Below are 27,697 nucleotides of genomic sequence, written 5' to 3'. Positions count from 1 at the left end.
TATTCTGAGGGGAAGTCTGTGGCCCAGCATGCAACACCAGTTCTGCACCCAGCGCAGCACAGGAGAAAAAGCAGGCTAGTGTGTCTGTCTTCAGGGATGGATGCTACTGCTCTGAAATGCTCCCAAAAGTTTTGCTCCGCGCCAGTCTCTAAGCCTTGTAGGCTGAGGTAATCTCACCGTCTGACTTCTTTCAACCTTCCCAATACTCAAGACAGTGAATTTGGCCAACTCACGAGACAGCTTCAAACCATAAAGTTCTACTGGTGAGGCAATACACAAGAAATAGAGGAAAGTCCACATCGCTACAATGCGTCTTGTAGTGGAGAATGAAGCAGCTACAGTAGAATGGAGATTGTGAGAAATGGGAATTGTTGCATCTACTGAGAGTACCTGGAAGCACAGATGAAAAGCCCTGAACAGAAGAAGCCAACAAAATACAGAAGTAAGGGGAAAAAAAGCCTCTTGCAAAATGAAAAGAACAAGCAATCTACAAATATTATGGGGGGGTGAGTGAAGTAGAAAAGTGTTCCGGTTTCCAAGAGGAAGCATGGCTGGTGACGGGTAGGATATACCAAACAGACCACACTGTTTCTCCTCTGCCATTTCAAAACATTATTATAACAAATTGGAGAATAAATTTTAATAACTGTTCTAATTTTAGATTTTTTTTCCATGTGACTATAAATTTTTGCAGCTATCATCTTAAATGTCTACTTTACATCTAACCTTATGTGGGCATTGTGAAAGTTACATTTCTACTTCATATTTTCTGTTTTGGAAATTTTGATGCAGATCTGATTTGACTGTATGAAAAACATTAAATGGCCAAAGGATGATACTTTGTCATTTTCCATTCACCCTCCGGTTACTTGCAAACACTGAAGGAAGCCCTCCTGCTGGCCAATAACTATCATTTTATTGGCCATATTTTCAATCAAAATACAGTTATTAATTAATTCTTGACAAGCTGGCTGTAGTATTAGTTTTAGGAATATGCTGTCATCTAATTGAGTATTATTTATTGACTCAACATCATGCCCGGTGCTTTGAAATTTGGATTAAAAACCCACAGCTATTAATTGGTGCACAAATATATCTTTATTTCTTAACAGTAATATAATATGGAAAAGAAAAACACTAGAATGTTTCCTCTGCTGCCCACTGACCATTACTTAAAACCTATCCTTACAGCAAATGGGATGCAGCGCTCCTCAAGAAAACCAGGTCTCTTTGGGAATTTCAGCCAACTTCAACAATGTTGAAGTTTCCCCTACACTGCTGGTGTTAGAAAATATCTAGCAGCCTTACGTCTTGCTTTTCATTCACGATTAAAGGCAAGCACAGATGACACTTCTTATTAGTCTTCCTCTCTTACTGAAACCAGAATCTTTAAAAACTATCATATTCCAGAGATACGAAAAGCAGGCCACTCAAGGACTTCTCACTGACTTATGCATACAGAGTGTATGTTACAAATAGATGTTTTGTGACATAAAATGATTTATTTCATTTAAAAAAAAAAAAAACACAACAGGAATTTCAGTCTTTTTTCATTGCATGTATTTGAACCCCCCATTTTCTCAATCTGATCCACGAAGTCAGAACAGCTGCGTACAGGGAATTTGTTCTTAATTTGTTGACTTTTCAAGCATATGAACACCCACTAGCAGTTGTTTCTAAGAAAAATCACTTTGTCAGACTCTAGCAAAATATGAAGGCTTTAGGATTGTGCTACAAGGAGATTACAATAATGCAATGATTTGGGAACAGGTACAAGGCTTTATAAGGAAGACGTGTTCTATGGAAGACACTTCAGCATCCTTCAGTTCTGCCAACTGAAAATGAGGCTGCATGTAAAGCCTGTCTGGGAAAATGTGTTATTTTAGGTCACCAAACTTAGATGAAGTCCTTTTGCAAAAACTATATTCTGAAAAGTCTCCTTATTTATTTTATAGTACGTACATTTACACAGCCTGACTTATTTTAAGTGAGATTCAATCAATCAGCATCCTTTTAAAGGATGTAACCAAAAGTGGCAAATAAAGTGCTTGTTTGCTTCATCTATGTATTCTGCACTCTTATGTTCCTCATGTCTTTCAGCAGCATAGGTCTGTAGATTGCCTCCAAGCTTTCCATGTATTCTAAATAATCACTCACTCGAAATCCATGGAGTGCTTCTTCCTGCACAAATACATACAGAAAACATTTATTAGCTAGAGAAAAAAATACGCATGACTCAAATTTGAAGAATTCTAGCTGTTAAATATAGCTCACTTTGTTCTGCTTGTCACAGCCTGGATGTTTAATACACACATTTTCTTTCATTTTGTTTAGAAATAAAGAACTGGTAATATCTGCTTCCAGACAGTTGTTCCTAATTACAGCCTTGGTAACAAATAATTTCTTCAGGTGGACATTGTTCATCTCATTTTTGGAGAACATGCCATATGAAGATTTTTAAGAACAAAGTAAGCTCTAAAAAGGCAAATCCAAGTACTAAAATATTCTTTTAAAAGATTTTTATACCAGCTACACTGCATGCTAAAAGTTTGTTTGTGTGGCTTTTGTATCCAACTAGATTTTCAATAAAACCAGGAGAGTAACAGCAGATACTTATTTTTAAAATCAGTGATAAAGAAAGATTGCTACGAAGAGCTTAAATAAAACCAGAATAAACAGTTCTGCATCACCACAAATGATTAATTCTTACTAATTCCAAAACACAGAGTAAAAGAAGACACCCTCAGGAAAAAGAAACGAACAGGCCATGTTCCTTCTTGTGGCTACTATATTAGAGGGAGAGGGAGGATGCACTGCAGAAAGCAGGATCCTGAAGAAGAGTCTAGGTAAAATGGGAGAATTTGTTGCTGCTTTGAACTGGAGCAACTTGTGAACCCACCACCTACTAAGCAGTATTACTGCTGCTGGCAGCACGTGCTGCAAAAAGCTCTTCAGAGCCACAGTCCTTGCGGACATACGTTGTATCTGCTGGTGTACTGACTGTGCATCTCTGCTAAGTAGACTTCCCCTGAGAACACCTGCTCATGCTTGGAACGCTGCACTTTGGCATCTGAACAGAAATTCAAGATGGTCCTTATATTTCTACTCCCCTACTCAAAGGTGAAAGCAAAAGCACAATTTTACCTTCCAGGTTGCTCTTCGTGCACTGTGAGAAGGTTGACTACAGTGGAAAAGAAAACTGACTCCAATGGAGAACTGTAGTAGGTATTTAACTCTTTCTCTTTTTTTTGTAAGCAGTCAAATCCTATATTGATTAAACGTGCGCACATATTAAAGCACTGGTCAGCCACTTAGTTGTCAATATTATGGCTCATACTCACAGGAAATAAAGTGAAGAGTAGCTAAATTACTCCCAGAAGAGACTGACATACTGGCCTATGTGTGCTATTACAAGAAGTCAGAAACTCTGTAACCCCACTTTCTCTATTGTATCCAAGTGAAGCCAAGAGAGTTTACTGAAGTGGCAGGTTATGGTATTCTTGGGTCATACATGGAAACTACGAAGCTATGCAACTTCATCCTTCCATGAAAGGATTAATAAAACACAAAGCAATAAATTTAAAGTTCTGTTAATGCTGAAACTTCAAGATATCTTGAAGGGATCGTAACTGTTAGTAACCTATCTCAGACAACAGAAAGAACCAGAAAAAAAGGAAAAAATGTTCATAGACAATTTGTTACTTCTACTTTCTTCTTGGCACAGAGGAAAGGCAAATTACAGAGTAATAGAAGACGGTCTATTTCAAAGGTTGCTATCTGTTTTTTATCACTTGAAGGACACATTGAAAGGCCGAATGTTTTACTTATTTTAAGTGCTAGACATAATGTAATCTGAATCGACAGCAAAGTTGTCTCCAATGTCTTTTTTCGTGTGCAAATGGAAGTATATCTATATTTTAAGAAGATTTTTTTTTTGTTAAATTTTAATAGCTAGCTGGAACTACTTATTAGAAAATACCAACAAAGGTATATTGCTGTCAAATCACAATCTTTTCATGACAGATATAATGCATGTTAGAAGCTTAAAACCAGAAAGTACTATCGGTTTGTGGAAGGAAAATAGGTAGCAGGACTTGTTTGTACAGTAAAAGACCAGTGCTAGTATGAAGTTGAAGATGTGATATAACATTAAAAATATATAAATGAATATTCAAAGGCTGTAGGTGCACTGGGTTTTTTTCTTAACCTGGATTATGTTCTCAGAACAGTTTATACTTCTACCTTTAAGAGAATTGCTCCACTACAGTAATCCAAATTTGTGAATGTTGTGCTGAGAAACAGGCTAAAACTTGAAACTGAATCTCTTTATTTCACTAAAAGGGAAACTAACGCCTTCACAAGTATTAAACTGAAGTAACCTCATATGAAGCCCATAATATAGCTGAAATTGAATGAATACAATGACAGAATATGATTTTCTTTAGATGAATTAAGAGCTATCAAAAGCAAGCGTACACTTTAAGCATGACCTTAACTCCTCTTTTTCTGCAGTAGTCACTCAATGAATTGTAAATACTCCGGTAGTGCATTAATATACAGTATTTCTCATTAATTTAAAAGTACCATGTCAAATCTTTGGCCTGTTTACACTGTAGGTGACGACATACAAATTCTCTCTTCTACAATTAACATAAACTATCCCAATAATGCCATTAAGATGAAGTAGTTTTTAAGCCACATTGACCAAACCCAGGTCAAACAAAACAAGTCACTCATTAAACTGTGTACTGAACATTTTCAAGGAAAACAATTAAGCTGACATATTATTCATATTTAAGAGTATGTAAGTTGGGTGCAAACTAGTCAGAAAGTCAGGACAGACGAAGATGCAGATATATAGCTCTCAAAACAACTTTGGTTGGAGAAAAACAAAAAAGACCGGAGAGAAAAGCAAAAACGTCTCAGGGAAGAAGAGTGAAATATTTGTATCTGCTCATGACTGCATCTATAGCCAAGCACCACCCTGCAAAAAGAATCCAATAACCAAACATAATTTATAACATGGCAAAGAACAGGAAATCGTGAACCTGGTTGTATAGTAATTGGCACCTGTTCAAAATAACAGCTCACTGAGCTTTGTGCCACATCTCTTCTCCTGCTTTAGCAGGAGACCACTCTGTAAACCCACCTTTCTGGAGAACATCTAGTTTAATGAGATTGGGGCTACACAGAGAACTGAATCAAATGCTCTCATGACTTAACATCGCATACAAAGGGAACCAATCAGGACAAAATGCAGGAAAACTGTTCTCTGGAAAACACTATACCACAATTTCCTGCCAGGAAGTAAATAAAATCAAAGTATTATTTCACTCACTTAAAATCAGTAAGTGTAATTCACTAAGAGCTTCAGATTAAGTAACACATTTTAAGTACTGAGAGCTTTGCTTCCCTTCAGCAATTGAAAAATTAAAAAAGAAACCCTTACTTTAAGAAAAACCTGGAGATCTTGGGCTTCGGTGTGCTTCAGGATGTCTTGCTGTAAGTGTCTGAACACAGAAATACACATATATATTTGATAATCGGGACCCAGAAAGATACATATAGCAATGTAGTGGCAGATCTCACTCCAGTCCATGTAATTCCAGAAACACTGAGTTATCCATTGCAGACAAATCTAGATAAGAATGAAAGTATATACAACTAAATTGCTGTAGACATGTAGTCATAATTGATCAGCTTTATCTCTTAAGTTTTCTATATTACAGACCCTTTTTCCTGTAACATCACGCTACTTATGAAAATAAAAGGAATAAAGTAAAAAAGAAGCCAAGAATCACCATTTTTTAAATCACAGCCTCTGAAGAGACTTCCAGTAAATTCTGCTAGACATAATACTCTGCATCTGTGCATCTCACTTGTCTGAGTACATTCTGGCAACTTTTGAAGTTGAGACATAAAACTCAAAGTCCAATGAAAGCAAAGGTGATTTTTTCAAGATTGTTTTAAAACATGGCCTTGACAGTAATGAAGGTGATGAAGGTGTGTTTAATGTGGATTTTCCTTTAAATTAACGTAGTTCTTTGCCTTATGAATGAATGCTAGGCCCTTCCCTGAGACATGTTTTCATTTAATGAAGTGAGTATAGAACACAATTAGTGACTCCTTTTTCCAGTTCTAAATCACAATGTATTAGGATGCGTACAGCACATTTCATTTAGTTCTAGACCACAAATCTTCTGCTAATCAGTCCTTAAAGTGTTTAAAAATATGCAGCAGCAGAAGTACCAAGATTCTAATTAGATGACAGCAGCCATACTCTGGCATTAAATCTGTTTTCAGGTATTTACTGAGGCACACAAGCACTTAAACACCTCAGAGTTGTCTTCATAGTTCAGAGTTTATTTGTTTTTAATCATGCAGCAGAACTGCAAAATTACACAGAAGATACAGTGGCACCCACCAGTGGCATTTCAGTAACACGTTTAATAAAATAAAAATAATCCCCAAACAAAAAACCTTGTCAGTAGTTTAGAATAACAACTAGTCTCTTACGAATTGAGTGCAAACAATAAAAAAAGCATACAGCATAACTTACACAAGAATAGTTGAGGAAGGAATGACTGTCCCCGTGTGTTTTCCCACCCCAAAACAGGAACCTTATCATAACCTCACTCCTATGCTGAGACAAACTCCCTCATCTGCCCATCTTCTCTCCTCAAAGACCAAATCCCAAGCTGATTAGTTTAAGCAATGTCTGTACCACACTGGCATCTGCCCCCATTAAGAAGCCTCTTAAGCTGCAAATCTTGTGGCAAAAAGGAATTTTGAAGGCATAAGATGAAAAATATTTTTCTTGCGTTGGAATGGCAATAAGCTTTCTTACTGTGGTACGAAGTCCTTTGCGTTGGCAATCTAACTCATTATTGCACAAAGCTGTTGATGCTTCATCACAATTGCAGTCTTTACAAGCAATGATCCATACATAGCATTCCATGTTGCCAAAGAATTGTAGTAAGTAGGTAAAATAAAAGCTAACATTATGGAATAACTATTCTACTTTTGTAACATCTCTTTAATAGAGAAGAATAGTGTGTTACCTGAGTGTAATATTTGTGGTAGCTAATATAAAATTAATTTTGCTCTAATATCACCTGAACTGCTTCCTATTATACACCTATCTCAAATTACCCATTTCCCTCCTATGGAAAATTTAGACAATTATTCCAGGGAAGAAGATATTCTATTTATTTTTAATGACAAATCTGAAGTCTTAGTATATATTATTTTTATGAAGTTTTTTGCATGAACATGTCATGGAAGGTCATCAGCTGCAGTACACTGTCACTACTCTACCAAAGTCAGTTGCTTTCTATCTTCAGATGCTCTAAGTCACTTTGCATTCAATACTATCTCTTACCCTCAGTTTCATAACCACCACACAAGTGCTGTATAGAAAAACCACAGTAGTTCCTGAACGTCCTTGATTTTGTGGATTTAAGCCAAAAAGTTGATGATACTTTGATACGCTTTTATCAGTTACCTGGGATGAAGTGAAACCAGACATGTGGAAGGCTGAAAAGACAAGTGGCAACTCAGCTTTTAGCAACATTTCGATGTGGTGAGCGCTGCAAAAATAGACTGGATGGATGCCAGATTCCACTGTGGTAATAGGCAGGTGCATCTGATTAACAACAACAACAACCTCATCAACAACAACAAAATTAAGGAAAATGATTACAGACTACAAAAATGTGTTATTTTATAATAGCTTGCTGAGAACAATATATAAAAATATACACTTTTGCTTCTAAGATAAGTCATCCCAGTTATTTTAGAGACAGGAAATAGAATAAATAAAAAAGCTGGTGCTACCATCAGGAAAAAAGTGTAGTTAAACTAAAGAAAATTAAAAGTTAGAAACTGTTATTAATATATCCCGACTATTCCTTTGCATTAGCAATCTAGTTCTTTATTGCATGTAAGCTTTAATCGTCAAAGTAGGGATGGAGAAACCACTGCTACATTTTAAACAAAAGAACAGGAGAAATAAAAAAGACTACTTTCTGTTGGATTTTTTTCCCCTTTTACCGGTGGATAGAGCGGAACTTCTATAGTATTTGAAGTTGTTTTCTGTGTGCATGTTTCTTTGCAGTATGCGTGGCTGGTATGAGTGAAATTCTACTTTGTGCAGCAAAAGGTTTTATCAGTATGGAAAGCCCTGGATGTCAGTGCTTGGGTTCTAGCTAATGAATCTTTTTTGTGCTAGAAGGTCAAGGTACATCTTTGGAATTTTCCTCCTTCCTGAGGTAGGCAGCATCACAATCCAATACCTGGATAATTACTCATTCGTGTTTTGACCTTTTATTTTAGTTTACATTGTGGAAGTTATGCAAATAGGCTAACTGTTGAATTTTCTCTTTGTGTTTTCAAGATATATTATGAAACAGAAATCACTTCAGTGCTGAGAATGAACATTAGCACCGTAGCAACCTGCCTGTGATGCTGACTACTCGTTGTATGGAAGATGACTCTTAAGTTCTCAGCACTGATGGTGTTCACAATTATATTCACACAATGGAGCAACATTTCATCGTGCTGGAACAACCTCAGGGCTGGACTCAGTGCTGTCAGTGTCACCACTTCTGGTGACAAGACAGACCAATTCATATTAATACAGAGGCTTGCATGCAGAACCAAGTATGGAATCTAATCCATGCTTCTTATACCCCAGAGATCTCTAGTACAGACTACAGTTATTTATATTCAAAAGATTCAAAACAACGTGACAAAGTAAAAAGTCAGACTCAAAGGGGTTTATTTTAAATAGATGGAATCCCATCTAATAAAGGTGGAAATGAAGTCTCTTATACTACAAACTTGATCCACAACACTAAACATTTAAAACTGCCAAGCATTCAGTATTTACATATTTAGTAAATTTTAAAACTGATAGTTTTACTAAAAAAAAAAAAATGAAATAAAATGCACTTCCACACTGTAATAGTGAAAAAAAAAAAAGTCATTCAACAGTATCACAGCCTTCACACAGAATTAATGCTACTAACAAAGTTTATTTTACTGCCAGCTTTAAAAAATAATAACATTGCCTTTACTATCAGTCCACCTGTTATTTCACTACTTTTAAACATCCATTCGAGCAACTGTCAAATCTATATTTTTCTGAGAAAATTTTTCAGGATCACGTATTCAGTTAGAGGGCTTTAATGAAAACTTAATGCATCTAAAAAACCCACCCAAAACTAAGGAAATGGATAAAGTCTCCTTTAGAAACTTTCAAAGTTGCCTTTCAGAAAGAAATAGCTTTTAAATTCTTACAGATATATGCAGTCTTGGTAGCCAGAGAAATGCTGAAACAAGAAGCCGTGAAAATCGCTGAAGAAATGTCAGTGTCTTCTCCGCGTCCCCTGACATTATGAGGAAGACGGAAGACGCAAACCAGTCGTATCCAGCATAGCGCTCCTGCAAGCAGCCTGCGTGAGAAGGTTAAGGAACTTGGGCAGAGATCTCCTCCTCCCTGCCTGGTGGGAACTGCAGCCCTCCTCCTCCTCAGGCCCACGCACACAGAGGCAAGAGCCGATTTGTTAGAGATGGGACAAGGGGAATATAGCTGCACAGAGGGTAGTTTCTTGAGGCACAGCTGCTTCTCAAACTGATTTAAGAGAAACCATTTAAGCTTTTTTTCCCCTACACGCTACTTTTTTTCCAGTCCGTAAGTAGTCATGCCAAATTAACCAAAGCAAACAAAAATCAAGTAAATGCAAAAAACCCTGCAGCAAAACAAGTGCGACTATAGGACAAGAAAGGAGAACGGTGGAGGAAGAACACAGAAGCCATAAAGATTATGGAAAAAAAAAAAAAACAAACACAAAGTAAAAGAAAAGCTGAAAAAAAAAAGTGATTAAGCATATCCTGATTAATATACCTGAAGTGTTTTTCAATAGTGATATATAAGCACAATACCTGAAGAATATTGCAAAGCTTGTTGGAAAGCAGTATCTGTTTTATTTTAAAAAAAAGTTCCACAGTAGATCTAAAAGAGTCAGAAGTCAAAACATTCCTGTTGGTCAAATTACAGCCACATATGACCACATGGGCAATACCATTAACAATGTTGGTATTTTGGCAGTACCAAAAATACTCATTAATGCTGAAAGTGGCATTGCTCCAGACTCTCTATCACATACAGAAAGATGCGATCCTACTCCAAAACGGTTTATGACAGAAATGAATGAGACTTACAATTTTAGCAAAGTATGGGAACAAATGGGTGAAGGTTTTCTTGAGTGCACTGGGTGTACATTTTAACTTGACAAAATATCAAAATAAAAGTGCCCCCCCCCTTTTTTTTTTCAGTACATATTACACATCTACACCACCATCAAAAGCCCAAAACAAGAATTCAAATTCCACTGGCATTTTTAGGCAATATAGTTTATGCCATCATTAAAGGATACGAAGTGGTGATACCACAGTTCTTTGCTGTTGTTTCAGAAATTTCTCACAATTCATTAACACAAAGCACAGTCCATTCTCAGCATGTTCCTTTAGCAAGTTTAGATATTTTCCATATCTAGCACAAAAAGTTAAAGACCAAAACTGTTTAAAGGTTAAGCATTTTTTTTTTAATTCCTAGATCGCAAGAACTTATATTTAATAGGCCTGTGAAAGTTAAGCTGTCATAGTGTTCATCAACTATGAACGACACTGTTGTAGATATACACATAAATGGTTTAATAAAACCTATTATGCTTTATCGAGGAAGGATGCACACCAAACATTTGCTACTCAGTGCTACAATTCCTCAGCTAAATTTCTTTTAGTTAAGTTTCAGAGACTGTGGTGGGGAAGAGCAAGTACTCTAACACACGACTCATTTTCTTCACGTAGATTATTTAGAATTCCATCTAAGTATATTTTACGTGTAATTATTAGCATCAGAATTCAAATATTAATACTAAAGATAACAGTCTGTGGAAGTACAGACACATTAGCTTTTCCTTCATCACGGCTCTGCAAATTACCAGCCAAATAAAATGTTTAAATGGCACATAACTAAGCTTAGCTAAACAGAACCATTTAGAGAAGTAATGTGAGGAAAAAAAGACACATAACTCAGGATAATGTCATTTTACGGTAAATCTTACTAACAAGTTACAATTAGGCCTTACAACAATAAAGGATAATAACCTATATAATCTATAAAGATAATTTAATTATGTACTAATACCTTTTTCATTTTCAAAGTTAGAATTCATCTTCTTAAATATGATTTTTAGATTTAAATGGCATAAAGCACTGAATTTATGGATTAAATATCATTAAAGTTATTCCATGAAAATCAAACAAATTCTAGAGATACACTAGGGAAATACTTTAATACTATGTACCTGACAGTCATTTCAATACCAAGTTGTTGCACAGATGAAAGGCTTTCATTCTTCACATCTGCATCCGTGGCGAAAACAAAAGGAAAAATATTATAAAGAATTATGATAAATATGGTTTTAACTGAGTCCTAATATAAAGCTTATTTTATGTATGAACACCAGTTTTGAAGAAATGTTTCTTATTTGAAATAAGTTTAACAGTGTTTGCAAAGAATGCACGAAGAACCTGAATTCCTCATACACTTTTGGTTTTTTAATTAAAATCACTTTCTTTATAAGAAAACTTTCATTTTTAGTATGGTTATAATTAGCTTTACAGCACAATGAAAACAAACACCTTTTTCAGACCCATTTCTTAGTAGAGCTTTATCCCTTCTGGCCCAGAAATGAGACAAAACAGCGTTTTCTGATCTACTTTCTTCCATTCCAGTGGCCTCAAAGTCTCCTAGCTGTAAACCCAACCTTATTAACAAAAAAATCTATTTTGATATGAACATCAGAAAATATTATAACTGATGGATTTAAAAAATCCTGTATTTCTATGCACTGTTCTTTCACACAGTAATATGTACCCCATTTTCTGCATTTGTTTAAATTAAAAATCCAAGTTAGACAAATTAATAAATCATGAATTAAAGCAACCTCTGTTGTAATATTTTCTCAAAATTTTAAAATCTAAGATGAATTAAAAATGGGGCATTTTTTCTCTCGTGTACATATATCATCTAAAATAACTCTACCTCAGAAAACTACAGTCCATTAATATTGTGAGTTACACTGATGAGGGTTTAAAACTTTCACATACTTCTTTCAGACAAAGTGCTAATTAAAAATAACCAACACAGAAAACAGTTAAACAAATAAAAAACCTTAACAACCAACATACTTTGTGAAAAATGGCAGCAGATGTTAAAATACATTCATGTAAGTGATAATTGTAAAAATCTGATAAAGCAGATGACACGATAACTTGATATGTGTATTTTCTATACCCTTCTCAGACAGACAGAGAAATCAAAACTGAAGGATTCCCTAGCTACCCATTTAGGTAAGTACTCGATGTCACTGGTAAGCAAACAAGGACTAAGGTATGAAAGATTAAATATTTACTGGGTAAGGGAAGAAATGCCTCTGGTTAGGAACAAAATTTAAAGAAAAAAAAATTAAGAAGCACTCTGCTCAGATGAGACGAAGTAGGTTGAAATTTTCTTGACAAAAACAATACAGCAAAATTACACTTGAAAATAAAGCAATAAAATTCAGCAGAGGAAGTATGGTAAGAAAAAAACCCCACTCTGTATTATAACTTTAATAGAGGACAATGATCTAAGTGTTAGGGTCATGAGAAATTAATCTTGTACTTTTGACAAACACATTTATACAAAAGAAAAATCAACTGGTCTTTGAACAAAACAAATTTACTCAACAATCTGATGGGATTGAAACAGCAGCCCCAGATTAGAGAATTTTTTTTAACCGAAGAACAGAAGTTCAAATATATTTTGCACAGTACACAGCAACACAATATTTGGAAGAATACGTATAAAATCACAAGGCACTTCCTTTAGAAACCCACAGAGATGAGTGAAATAGCTCATATCTTTTCACAGCTCCTGTTCCAAGTTAGCTTAGTCAAGTTGCAATTACCGTACCAACAGTCAATTAATTTTCAGGTTCCTGTTTGCAATTGTGAAGGCAAGAGGCATACTTATATCCTAGAAACCACGATGGAAGACAAAACAGGGGGCGTCTGAATGAGTTGGCTACGATTAATGGCTAATTTAGTCCTGGCATAACCATATTTAATGACAGGGGAGAGGCAGGCAGTATCACAACCTCTAAGCCACAAGGAAGCCCTGCCTCCATTTTGAGGTGCATCCTCCTACGGATGGCAGCACAGGAGCTGGTACCCCAGTCCAGCAAGGGTGTCATGAAGAACAGCTGTATCACAACCCACAATCTGAGCTCAGTTTCCATTGCGTAACAGTTTACAGCAAGTACTGAATACTTATTTCCCATTAATGTTAAAAGAACACAACTGATTTCATTGATTCTCATTGCCTTTTCTTCTCTGTTGTAATAATTTCTTAGCTACTGAAAAGGGTTTTCTCCTTATCAGTTTTTCCTTTTGATATTTTCCCCTGTATTGTGAAAGAAGATAACATAGAGTTTGGATTGAATAATAATTCTATATTGCGTAGTACCTCATCAAGACAAAAAACTTGCTTTTGTACACCAGTGTATTTGATATAATCATAGCTCTGTACACTATGCAGTCAAGTTGCTGCCAATCCACAACTCACAATGGGAACAGACAAACTGTGGTTCTTTTTCCTGGGTCAAAAGTTTTGATTTTCCATTTTGTTTACCAATTAATAGACTGGGAAGATCAGGCTTTAGAAAACTATGAAGTCATTTAGAATACACAAAGGACCACTTCCCACTGATTAAAAACTGGACCTAAAAACCTTAAACGCTCCATTAAGCTTTGAAAATTGTTATTAACAATAAGTGGAATACTGAAATACTGCATATTGCAATCCACACATAAAAAGTTGACCAGTAAGCTTGCAAGAGTATGTTGTGACTGTAGTATTGTAACGATGCTCATGATATCTCTGATTTAATACACTGAACTGAATTTTCTACAAAACTAATTTGACAGATATTTATCAATACACCTGATATAAGTAACTGTCTTGAAACACAATGGGCTTCATAACAAAAGTCATTGACAGATCAATTTTCTAAATCAGAATGCCATTTATCCTCAAACAAAGGACAGAACACCTCTCTGAACTGTGAATTAGGTAACAGCATGATACCGCACTGTGGCTATTATTAAATGGAAAAAACAACATGCTTTGGAAACTTCCTTTCTATTTATCCAACAACACAAAAATTCTATGTTAAACAAGTATTTTACACTTCTTTCTTTAAAAATATAAAAGACTGTAAAATAGAAATTAAGCCAAAATGAAATTAGTGACTTGAAGGATATCAGAATTTACTAGGAGATGATTTACAATTAAAAAAAAAATTATAGAAAGTTGACTTTATCTCTCATTCTAAAATGCATAAAAAAACCCACAGCAGTAAATATGAACCATTTTTAAGTGTAAATGATACTTTCTTTTTTTTTTTAAGCCATGCTCTTTATATTAGCAACCTACCATACATAGTTCAGATAAGCTAATCATAAGAAACATTGGTATGCCTGCTCTCAAATCTTTTTTTAAATTCACTATTTAATACAACCTTGTTCATTCAAAAGACAAAATGCTCAGGAAAAGGCTGAGGTACTTGATGCCCTCTTTGCCTTAGTCTTTCGTAGTAACACCCATTGTTCTTGGGGTACCCATCTCCCTGAGCTGGAAGACAGGGATGAGGAGCAGAATGAAGCCCCATAATCCAAAGGGAAATGGTTAGCGACCTGCTCCAGCACTTAGACACACAAAAGTCTATGGGGCCAGACAGGATCCACCTGAGGTACTGAGGTAGCTGGCAGAAGTGCTCCATTATTTATCAGCAGTCCTGGCTAACCAGGGAGGTCCCAGTTGACTGGAGGTTAGCAAATGTGATGCCCATCTACAAGAAGGGTTGGAAGGAGGACCCAGGGAACTACAGGCCTGTCAGTCTGACTTTGGTGCTGGGGAAGGACATGGAACAGATCATCTTGAGTGCCATCGCGTGGCACATACAGGACAACCAGGTGATGAGGCCAAGTCCGCATGGGTTCATCAAAGGCAGGTCCCGCTTGACAAACCTTGTCTCCTTCTACGGCAAGGTGACCCTCTTAGCGGATGAGGGAAAGGCTGTGGATGTTGTCAACCCAGACTTTAGTAAAGCCTTTGACACCATCTCCCACAGCATTCTCCTGGAGAAACTGGCTGCTCATGGCTTGGATGGCTGTACTCTTCACTGGGTAAAAAACTAACTGGCTGGTCAGGATCAAATAGTTGTGGTGAATGGAGTTAAATCCAGTTAGCGGCCGGTCACAAGTGGTATTCCCCAGGGTTAAGAACTGGGGCCTGTTCTCTTTACTACCTTTATCAAGCCCTGGACGACGGGATTGAGTGCACCCTCAGTTAAGTTTGCAGATGACACCAAGCTGGGCAGGAGTGTTGATCTGCTTGAGGGTAGGAAGGCTCTGCAGAGGGATCTGGACAGGCTGGACTGATGGGCCAAGGCCAGTGGTACGAGGTTCAACGAGGCCAAGTGCCTTGGGTCACAATGCCTGGGTCACAACAACCCCATGCAGCGCTACAGGCTTGGGGAAGAATGGCTCGAAAGCTGCCCTGCAGAAAAGGACCTGGGGGCATTGGCTGACAGTCAGCTGAGTATGAGCCAGCAGTGTGCCCAGGTGGCCAAGAACGCCAATAGCAGCCTGGCTTGTGTCAGAAATAGTGTGGTCAGCAGGACTAGGAAAACAATCATCCCCCTGTACTCGGCACTGGTGAGGCCACAGCTCAAATACTGTGTTCAGTTTTGGGCCCCTCACTACAAGAAAGACATTGAGGTGTTGGAGCATGTCCGGAGCAGAGCAACAAAGCTGGTGAAGGGTCTCAAGCAGCTCTTATGAGGAGCAGCTGAGGGAACTGGTGTTGTTTAGTCCGGAGAAAAGGAGGCTGAGTGGAGACCTTATTGATCCCTACAACTACCCACAAGGAGGTTGTAACAAGGTAGGGGTCGGTCTTTTCTCCCACATAACAAGCGATAAGACAAGAGCAAACAGCCTCAAGTTGTGCCAGGGGAGGTTTAGATTGGATATCAGGAAAAACTTCTTCCCCGAAAGGGTTGTCAAGCATTGGAACAGGCTGCCCAGGGACATGGTTGAGTCACGATCCCTGGAGGTATTTAAAAGACATGTGGATGCGGTGCTTAGGGACATGGTTTAGTGGTGGATGTGGCAGTGTTAGGTTAACGGTTGACTCTATGATTGTAGAGGTCCTTCCCAACAGAAATGATTCCATTCTATTCTATTCTATCTAGTCTTCATCTTTAAAGAGAAGCTATCTTGTGCATCTTGGATAGTTCCAGATACAAATCAGATGATCCTGGGGAGAGGTGGGATTAACTTCTGCTTACAAGCCCTTTCCTTCCTTATTTATTTATTTATTCCAGAATAAACCTAGAGATGGGAAGGAATGTGAAGGTTTTCATCTTGTGTCAGTACAAAAAGGTCAGCTGTCTTCTGTGGTTTTTATCTTCCAGGTGTTTCTGCAAAACTCTGAGCAGTCATACATGTCAAAAGATATTAGGGGGAATGGGAAGAACAGGATGAAGGGAAGATGAGGAGCAACTCTTTAAAGAATTTCAGTGTTTCCTTGCTTTGAGGTCATGACCAATCATTTGTACTAACTCTGATCATGCCCATTTCAAACATCTCAATGGGCAGTATTTCCCAAAATATTTTGTAGCATTCAGGAGCAGAAAGCCAGATATCCCATTAGGCATGATTTGCAAAGGCAATTACAAAGTTTTATTAAACTATCTATAGCTGCAAACACTTCAGAGTAAGTTAACCAGCACACATAGTCCAGCAGTATTTGTCCTGATCAGACTAGACTTCAATCAACTTTACAACTCGTATGAAAGATTGCTTTCTCATTCATTTTCCCTCTTACCATGAAGAAGCTTTTATGTACTTAAGTCAGAAAATGGGCTATATCACATTCATTCTGAAAGGACGGGATGCCAAACCAAAACAGCTTTATAGAATATTTCATACAACTTGTATGGTCCTTAGGTAATAATTAACTTATATCCCTATTTAACTGCTGTTACCCCAAAGAAACCACTGGCTTCTCTTTTGTGTTAAGTGGAGGAAACAAGTAAAGCTGTTCCTCACATTACTGATTTCGTTTTTTCGCTCCCTGGTGTCCAGGCCAAATGCTTTTATGGTGATATAAATAATCTTCACAAAGTGTTAATGAATGTTAGATTTTAACTTCAATGATGGTAAGAAAGATTAGTTTTCATTGTATGGATGGAAAATACTTGTGATTCAAAGGAACCATGTAACTAACAATACTGCAAACAGCTGTTGAAAATCGCACAAAGGCCAGAACAATCTGTATAATCCCTGCAGGTGTTTTAAAAAAAAAAATAAAAATCTTTGAAGTATGTAGTCTTGTTCACTATCGGATCTCTAGTCCTTGGCTTTGTCTATATAAACTGAAATTGTGGAAGTCAATTATTTTTATTTTATTTTAGCAAAAAAATAGGTTTTTCACTTACTCTTCAACAGGTATCTTAACATTGACACCATCAGTGGGCAGGTGCTCAAGCAGTCAATACAGAACTTGTCAGTACCTATCCTCTCTCCTTCTGATGTCCTTATGAAAGTTTTCTAGTTTAAATCATTATTTGGAGTTGGGGCAGAGCAGAAGTCATACGTTTCTCATTATATTCTCTTCTGCCATTTTGCTACCATTTTTGATGATGTCATCTCTTCCACCAGGCTATTCGTCTAGAGCACTTCTGACAGTCTGAATCTCATATTCATTGTTAGAATGTTCTATAACAAAATACCACTTCAAAGAAAAGTATTATTATTGTTGGATTTGAATTGTGAATTAAGACAATGTAAACACGATCCAATAATAATTGCTGGACAATGTTGTTGGCTTCTCATCATAGCTAGGTAGCCTCATGCAATTCTACCTTGACTATTGAAAGTATCTGTTATGTCATCAGTACGCCTGTCGTAACAATACAAGATCAAAATTTTCATATCTTGAACTTCTTCTTTATGTATTGGTCATCACAGATACTCAAGCTATTTTTGGCAGCAACATCATTAAGAACAAACCATGTTTTCACGCCTGTTGCATATGAACTAGCAAAGGGCAAAATGCTTTTTGCTAACAGCGACTTTAAATCCTTAAAGGAGTGCATTCATCCTTAAAGAAGTGCATTCATCAAATGATGCAGGAAGAAGGGGAGGATGCCTTTCTTTCTCCTTCCTTTTCAGCTCAGTTTGGGGTTGTGGGCCTGTATTTCTCATTTGCTGCTCCTTCTGATCAGCTCTATACCGATAGCTTCCCATTGGTGTTCTTAAAATTTCTCAGTTCATTACGCAATCCACCTGACCCTTAAAAGATTAAGAGCTCATTAAATAGTAGAAAGCTCCTATGAGATTTTGTTCAGCCAGAGAACTAAGCCTCGTCCAGAGAAGGAACACACCGTGACATTTGAGTTTATGGCCAAGACGTGAAATCCCTGACGTTCTGTCCCTTTGGCAGTACATGGCAGAGCTCTTTCAGAGACAGTGGAACTGCAGAACTCAACTGTGAGGTCATCTGCACAACCAGAGCTACCAAAAAAACCAGTTAATCCTGAAAGGTTGTAGTATTCCCAAGTTTGGACAGTCTGCAACACACAGTGGAGATAATTAAGAAGTCCGGATACTAATACATTAAATGACTCTCTAAATGGAATTCTTTCAGAAATGGGTTTGTTGGAACCTTGAGAAAACTAATACGTTTCCACAAAGCATTTATGTTGCAATGAACCGGAATTTACTAACAATAGGAAGAGCAAGTGGCTGTTTCAGGAATTTCATACCCCTAGTGAATAATGCCTATTTTACTACTATAGCAAATTTCAGTTTCTTGCCATCCTATTGCCTGTTACAGCTAGACATCAATGATTTGGTTTTCGATGGTTATGTTTTTTTTAAGAAGAAAACTAAAAGCGAACTAGAAAGTAATAATTCTGGGAAAGAGGACTGACAGTTCATTAACATTTAACATACACATTATATGTTATTTTACTCATCTGAATCCACATAACAGCAGTATCATTGCTGCTAGCAGAAAGTAAACTTCAAGTAAGATTTGTGTTACTGTTTATAATTAAACACTGCAACTGTATAGTGGTTGATCAGATATTTTGCCTTCTCTCTTATCTTGAAAATGATAACAACCCAAACTAATTTGATTTTTCCATATTTGCAAATTTTATAATAGACTGAAATCCCAAGGGATTCCACAGCAGATGGATGACTGTGTTATTCTAATTACAACTACCTACGGGCTTAGAAAGCTGTCATTTTTTAAGATACTCAATTTCTCATTTCAAGAAAAATGATAAACACTGAATATCTCTGCATTGTACTGAATTCACCTTCATGAAAATTGTGTCTTCTCTTCATTAAAATTAAACAACTGTTAGAAACTGGTTTTCAGTTCCTCAGACCCAAATTTATTCAAGGGAATGCACGAAATTGCCAAGTGCATGTTTGGCTTACTTAGATGTGCAGCTGGAAAGATGCATCTGGAATACAGTTTACCTTGTAATAAATAACTCATTAGCTTTACTAATTCAGAAAAATGTCTCTACTGCAACTGCAGTTTTAGGATTTAGCTTAGATAGCACTTACACATGTGTACATGGAAAAGATACTCTGAAATAACACGGTATTCAATAATTAAGTGTTCTCCTTGGAGAAATTCCAACCCTTCATACACATCAGCAAACAATCCTGGGAAATGTATACAGATCTGATCAATCATTATTCAATCTGTTAGAGAAGGAGGAACCTAATTTTAAGTAAATAAAAATATTAAGCAAATAAGATCCCCAGAAGGACTAGGGAAGTGATCATTCCCCTGTACTCGGCACTGGTGACACCGCACCTCAAATACTGTGTTCAGTTTTGCACCCCCCCCTCCCCCCCCACTACAAGAAAGACATTGAGGTGCTGGAGCATGTCCAGAGAAGGGCAACAAAGCTGGTGAAGATTCTAGAGAACAAGTCTTACGAGGAGCAGCGGAAGAAACTGGGGTTGTTTAGTGTGGAGAAAAGGAGGCTGAGCAGAGACCTTATCACTCTCTACAACTACCAACAAGGAGGTTGTAGCGAGGTGGGAGTTGGTCTCTTCTCCCACATAACAAGTGACAGGACAAGAGGAAACGGCCTCAAGTTGCGCCAGGGGAGGTTTAGATTGGATATTAGGAAAAACTTTTTTACAGAAAGGGTTGTCAAGTATTGGAACAGGCTGCCCAGGGAAGTGGTGGAATCGCCATCCCTGGAGGTATTTAAAAGACGTGTAGATGTGGTGCTGAGGGTCACGGTTTAGTGGTAACGTGGCAGTGTAAGGTTGACGGTTGGACTCCATGATCTCAAAAGTCTCTTTCAACCACGATTCCATGATTCTATGATTCTACAAAGATTTGAGCATGTTTGGTTTGTTCCTTCTGTAAAAACACAGGAAGCATAATACAGACTTGGGTTCTCAAAGTGCATTCCCTGTCTTCACAGGAATGCTACCCTGTATGTTTTATGATGTAAAAAAGAACCTGAAATGAGCATAAATACAATCAAGCCCTTTTATTGTTCCAGAGTGGAGTACAATCATAGATTTAAATGTAGAGCCAGACTTTTGTTTCACTTTCATGTCAATCAGCATGAATTTATTGGTCTAAACCGGTTTCACTCACTGCTACATGTGTTTGAAACAGGTGCTATGAAATTTTAGTAACTATTTTCCTATAAAACTTAAACCCTTGATGAAACACGTGCTGTTTGCCTGAGCAACACACTTTCCTGGTCTGGAGAACTCTTCACAAAAAGCGTCTGTGATAATGGTGTTGCTGACAAGGAAAAAAAGCTGTAAGACAACACCAGCCCCTTGCCTACATTTCAGATCAGTTTCTTACCACCAGACTACTGACTATCCTTGAGAAGGCTTGTCACTCTTCCATTTCCAAGCTTGTCTTCACTAAAACACATGGAATATCAAAAGCATTTGCAAATGAAAATTGTTCATCAGCTAACCCTTCAAATTTTGGAACTTTTATTTGAGAACCGAACAGGCAAAGTTATCCAGACTTAATGTCCAATAATGCCTGTATAAGACTGAATGAAAAAAATATTCAGAAATACAAAAAGGAGTGTCATACAGACTGGGTGGGTTGTTTTATCACAGAAAAAAAAAAAAAATCTGTCAAACTCAAGAAAACCAAGAATTGAGGCTTTTAGTATATTATCTTTGTTTTGTTCCTGTACCTATTCTTTGGGATTTTCCATTCTAAAAAAATAACGTAATGCATGGAATCTTCACATGATTTTCAAACCTAGTGTTTCTTCAAAGTTAGCATTACATTTTAGATAAATAATGTAGTGTTGTTGCCACCTTCACCTAATCAATGGTTCATGGTGAAATCACACACCAATAACATAGAAGATCCAGGTTCAACCTTCCTGAATGTGTTTTAAATCCTAGCTTTGAACAAAAGGTTGAGAAGAGCGGATTGAAACTGAGGTACGCGACACCTAAATGAACAGAGTATGGACTACTGCTTCCCTTCATTAGAGTTCTTCCACACTGGATGAAAGCACTTAGCTGTTATGATTAAGAAACAGTAGGATGCTGTCTCTGCTGGGCAAGGAGGGTGCACAGTTAGATGGTGGTTCCTCCTCTAGTTAGTTTTTGCCTTCTTCAAACCAAGCGGGTTTCCCTGTTTTTCTAACAGAAAACACTAAGATAACCTTGAAAATGTGCTATACTGTTCTCCAAAGATATGTGAGATAGGAATTCCACATGACAGAAAAGAAAAACTACTCCTGGGCCTTCCATATCATTGCAGAAAGTGTGATACTTCGAACTGTGACCGAAAAAGAAAGATGTACAGAGAGGAGCAAGAGGAGCAGTCTAGATTTCAAATAAATCATTTACATCATGAAGACACTATATGGGCTTTTAACCACCAAAATCATCATTTGAATGGGGAAATGTCAGAAATATGTAAACAGCAAGTCTTATGAGTCCATGAAAAGATCTTTGTTGCTCATTATGCCTCCAGAGAAGTTGAAAGGTAAGTGACAAAGTAATGCAGGACAACAAAAAACGGATCTTCTAAGGAAAAATAAAATAGTGACAGAATGAACTGTCACTTCAGCAAGTCTCTTCATTAAGTAAAGAGAGAGTTTCTCAAATAAAATTAAGAGTACTCTGTTAGCATGCTTTCAGAAGGTAAAGGCCACTACATAAAAGAAAGAGATCTGCTAAATTACTAAAAAGGTTTTATGCTTTGAAATTTCAAAGGCAAGTCTGAAGTCTCCAGGGACACTACACTTGCATCCTATGGATGTGAGAATAAAATATCAATATAAATAACAGACTCTCCACAAAGCAGGCTTGGTTCTCCAGAATTAGTGGCAGAATAAGTGCTCTAAATGACTGAACTACAACCTAAGAGAAAAGTCCTGGACAGATAGTAAAGAATGAAAGCGCATTTTCTGGCAGATATTAACAATGCTTCTAAATTGAATTTTGCAAATTCTTCAAAATATTAAAATGTATTACTTTACACTCAGAATAAATTAACTTTATCATTCATCCTTTATGCTTGGCTGTAAGCACAACATCTATACAAAACTAACACTCAGATTACTCTGTCAACAATAGTAGTTCTTTAATACATATCTTTTAATGAAATATAAATTGCATACCTTTGAGTTGATTATATATTACGAGGCTTTCAAAAGGTGAGCCAGATTGCTTACACCATCTTACAATGTTTATGCCACCAGCTTTGCAAATCATTCTATAATAGGTGTCAACAAATACTGAATCATACCCCCACCTGTTCTGCATCTCCATCTTTCCATTACACATGCAGAAATGTGAAAGCCCATCACCAATAATTACCTGTACTGTTTACTCAAGCACATCATCTTTTGCTCTAAGGTGAGGTTATTTCCCAACAGTTAAGTAATGAATTTCTGAGTTGTTAAAGAACATGTTAAATAAACCTCCAAATGCTACAGATACATTTAAAAGGAAAGTAATTAAAATATGAAGAGGCTGTATGGCAATAAATTATTAGGAAACTGACCTTTATAGTTTCCCGTGCTGAAATAACAATCCGATCGGCTTTCAGAAAGATGTGACACGAACTTTTCAATTAATTCTGCCAAAACTGCAAAAAGTAAAAATCCATTAAAACATTAGTGGCAACATACAAAATGTGGAACTACATTACCTAACAAAATGACAGTATGTGAGAAACCAAAGCTATTTGAATTCCTGCATGTTTATTCATGTTTTTATGGGGGAACACTTCAACGCATGCATTGCGCTTTTTGAATAACTTAAATTAAATTTTAATAGCTTTACTGAGAATATATTCAGTGTAAACGAAAAGAGAATCCCATATTATCTTTATATCCTCCAAGGATTACTTCAGAATTTGTTAAATGGTTTTGATATGAAATGAAAATTAGGTATAATTAAACTACAGTATCTTACAATATTTGTCAGTGTATGCAGACAGGAAAGAAAAAAAAAAGAAAAAACCCAATAACCCACACACAACAAAAAACCTACACCATCCCAAAATAATGCTACCAAAGTAAATGAAGTTTTAAGGGCTATTTCAAAAAAAAACATGCTATAAAACCACCTATGCTACTACAATATAAAAATTATTCACTTAAAATTAAGCAATAGGAGCATTTCCTTCAGGAAATTCTGTATTTTATGGTGACCATGTTCTTATTCAGTTCTTGCCATGGAACTTTTGAGTCTGCAGGTACCACATAGATAAGTTGGACGCTGACATCTGGTCAGTATGTAGGAAATCGTACCTCCCCCCTTAACAGGATGTTAGCCACGAAGTTAGTTAGAACTCTCAATGACAAATCATTAGCAAAAAAAGGTTCCTGATTCCTCAGTTCTGCAAGTTGGAGGCTACGGCAACTGAGCACACCACCACTTTACACATTTAAACAAAGGATACAAGGAAGCCTTTACACACGGAGGGAGCCCATATTGAGATGAGGCATATTAAGAATTTCAGATAGCAACAATGAACATTTTTTTATAAGTAAATACGATACCAAAACAGCTGTTGTTGTCATGATAAACAGGACTTAAAGAACAGTGATATAACATTCTTTTCACATGAACCCAAGCGAGGAAGTGTATTTAGAAAGTAATGAGTACTGCTACCCATGGGATCACCTGTTTTAAGACCACATGTCACCATTTCCTTGGCAGCAGCTGAATTTAACAGCACTGAAGCTTCACCCCTAGTCACCCATTCCTGCACACAACTCCAGCAAAACCACCTGTGGGACCATGCTTTTAGACAGAGTGATCCCACTAAACCATTTTAGCAGATAGCTGTACAAACAGTTGTAGCAGCAGAAGTAAGGCGTAACAATCTGTGGTGAGAGCGACAATGGAGAAAGCTAGAAAACTCCCGACCAAGCCTTGCTGACAGGAAAGCTAACAGAGAAGACTGCAGTGCAAGCTCTGTCACGCGTGAGGAGGAGAAGGAAGATGACAGAATCCCCAGCCACAGTCTGATGCTTGTTATGCCAGAAAAAATAATGAAGATAAAGATATCAAAAAGACAATTACCTCTTCTTCCAACCATTTTAAGCTAACATGCTGACATTAAGCCATGATTTTTTTTTCTTGATTAGTTCTTTAAAACATTTACAAAAATTAATTTACACTGAATGAGTCCACAAAAAGTTGTTAAAAGGTTGAGTTTTGGTAATACTATGTTGATGAGTAGGGCAAAGGGGAAAAGAAATTTCACTACAACAGCTAAACACGGATTTGCAGTTAGAGTAGCCAACTCAAACAGCAACAGAATTAATTTTGCATTGCAAAGGACTACTATATCAAAACAAAAAAAATTACATTTGTAATTTATATTCTTATGCATTTTTATGAAGAGAAGAAACTGGTAATTAAACCTAATATAGCTATTTTTAATCATGGTTAATAAACCACACAGGGCTAGCAAAACCCAATTTATTTTATAGAAGAGTAACAGTTTATTCATTTTCTGAGAATAAACAGAATAAACAATCTCACTAATCTTCACTAACATGCTTACTGAAATTTGGTCCACAAACAATTTAACAAATACTTGTGTAAAATGACAAAGGTTGTCTATACCTGGAGCTCTAGATAGCAAAAAGGAGAAATAAACTTAAAATTTGTAACTAGCTAGATGTTTACTGTATTAGCATTGTGAGTATTGAATATAAATATACCATACCATAACAACAAACGGGAACTATGTTAAAAAGACTAAAATACCACATAATTCAGGAAATCTAAAACCAAGTGAGAACATTGTACATTTCTTCCCTTTTTGTTGGAAGGCATCCACACGCTTGACCTAGCAGTCGAATATGTCAGTTCAGTGCTTGAGTTAATGGGAGAAGTGACAGCTCAACTGCCATGCAATTTTTTGAAACTCAAACACTAAATTGATTTCCCCCATTTGAAAGTATTTACCTAAGAGCCTATCAGGATCTTTGAAAATCTTTTAATCAAGTTTGAGAGAGGAAGATACACGTAAGAATTTATCAAAACAAATGTGGTTAATACATAAATAGAGGGTTTTCACAGGACACTGTCTCTTCTGAAAGAATGTCCATGCAAAATGACAAGTAGTTATTTTAATTTTTGTTTTTTAATACTAAATTATTTAGCTGCCATCTGGACACTCCCTGAAAATCTCTATAAAGGTGGAAACTGGCTCAGTGATTTTTCATTGAACTGGAAAAGTAGACAAAAGAAATTTACGACAGTTCATTGTACAGTACAGTCAGTATTGTTTTAAAAGCCCATATTCTCATGCAGAGGTTATGTTCACAGTTAGAGACTAGCGTTGTGTTGAGCCAACTCAGTGAAAAAGTTGATTTTCTTAAATTATGGTAGCCTGGCTGTATTAACATTGAGCTTTTAAGAGACCGGAAATTACCTCATGCAAATGTAATCCACACTTCCAAAATAAAGAGAATTTTAATTTAAGACTGTGTAATCATATACAAACTAAATGCAAGAGTTTTAAAATTCCCTAAATGACTTCAGTATGCTCATAAAACACCTAAATTCCTACAGGATGGCTTTTTTCCCTTGAAGAAATAATGTACAAAAGGTAATCAAAATGGCTTCTAAACTGCATAAGAACACTGACTAAAAAAATTCATGTGATTAAAACTGTTTTGGTAGGTAACCACCATGAGAGGTTATCTAATGCCTACTCTGAAAGGTTTATGCCAAAAAGGTCAAAAACTGCAAAAAGCATCAGACTTTTTTAGATCCTCTAATGTAACTAGTGTTACTGAATCATACTCTATACCAACCCAGAGATGCTTCAGAGGAGTTTAAAAGAAAAACTTTCTTAAGAGTTAACAGCAGCCATGCTTGACTTGTGTTAGAAGTTAAAAACTCAAGAGTGAAAACCTTGGACAGCTGACTTCTTTGTAAGAGTAATGTCAGAAATTTTCAACTTCATCAACCATACTTCCGTTTAATAGATCTATGAAAAACACAGTTGGCAATTCCATTCTTAATGGCAACAATAAAGAGGACTTTTTGAATTTCTAAGATAACGGGAGAGACTTTCAATTATTGTACATTGAAATGGCAAAGGAACAGCCTGCATTTTCTGTGAAAAGAAGAAACCAAGATAATAAAAATTCTGACAGTGCTTCCATTAGAGATGAAGGTTGCATATCTTATACCAATATATAAGTATCTTCTTCATCAATGGAAAAAACAGCCTTTCAAATCCTAATCAAATGTCGTAATCTTCACACACATGCACGCACACTCACATGCACTTACACTGCTTACAAGATATGCCTTTGGAAGTTGCTCCAAACTGGTTTGGGGGACAGAAGAAAGAAGTTTTGATCTGCAATTGTTCTTCCTGCACAAGACAAAAGACCCACTGTTCCACTCTAATTCTGAAACAAGACTCCTTGAAAAATCAAGTAAGGACTAAAGTAAGTCAAATCTTCTATAGCTCGACCTAAAGAAGACTGAAATTTAAATAATTTTCTCCTTAAAAAACAAGGAGCAACATGCTAATAATGGCTTTAAAAATGTAGTATTTCATTGTCTTTGAATCCAGATCCTTTTCATCAAAAACTGAAGTCCCTACTATCTTTACTATTATATAAAGGCAGAGTGGTGACAACTGAGATACAGGTACTAGAATCTCAACAAGGAGGGTAAACTATACTTTGATATAAGCTACATTTACAATAACTGATTAGGCTATTTTGATGAACTGCCAATGTTTAGCATTTTGTTATCCTGAATAAAAAAACCACAACCACACACAACAGTCATACCTGCTGAAAAAAATCCATCTTTTTGGTTCTTCATCCTATGGGGAAAGTTCTGCAGTTACTCTTAACTTTTTGCAGCAATTGCTAACGGCTGCAGCACACAGACATCACAAACAATGACGCTGTCTCAAGGGATCACAGTAGTTTTCATCAGCATGTTTTGACAGAGCTACCTCAGATGATGCAGAGCTCGCAAAGCATTAATGGAT

The 27,697-nt window shown here is 36.6% G+C and overlaps 1 protein-coding gene across 1 annotated transcript in view; it reads right to left on the bottom strand.

Moving 5' to 3' along the window:
* Positions 1-2,061: 2,061 nt before the first annotated feature.
* TBC1D32 (TBC1 domain family, member 32) overlaps positions 2,062-27,697 on the bottom strand; it is a 94,148-nt gene continuing 68,512 nt past the window's right edge. Inside the window, exons 26-32 of the mRNA XM_009883278.1 lie at positions 23,221-23,302; positions 11,373-11,444; positions 10,440-10,555; positions 9,301-9,455; positions 7,505-7,645; positions 5,450-5,638; positions 2,062-2,181 (exon numbers count right to left, since the gene is read on the bottom strand). Of these exons, the coding sequence (XP_009881580.1) occupies positions 2,062-2,181; positions 5,450-5,638; positions 7,505-7,645; positions 9,301-9,455; positions 10,440-10,555; positions 11,373-11,444; positions 23,221-23,302 (875 nt within the window). The remainder of the gene's footprint in view (positions 2,182-5,449; positions 5,639-7,504; positions 7,646-9,300; positions 9,456-10,439; positions 10,556-11,372; positions 11,445-23,220; positions 23,303-27,697) is intronic.

This window comes from Charadrius vociferus, unplaced genomic scaffold (genome assembly GCF_000708025.1).
Source record: "Charadrius vociferus isolate BGI_N301 unplaced genomic scaffold, ASM70802v2 scaffold230, whole genome shotgun sequence".
Lineage (NCBI taxonomy): Eukaryota > Metazoa > Chordata > Aves > Charadriiformes > Charadriidae > Charadrius > Charadrius vociferus.
The sequence above is the reverse complement of the archived record's forward strand: the minus strand, read 5'-3'. Positions and strand labels throughout refer to the sequence as shown.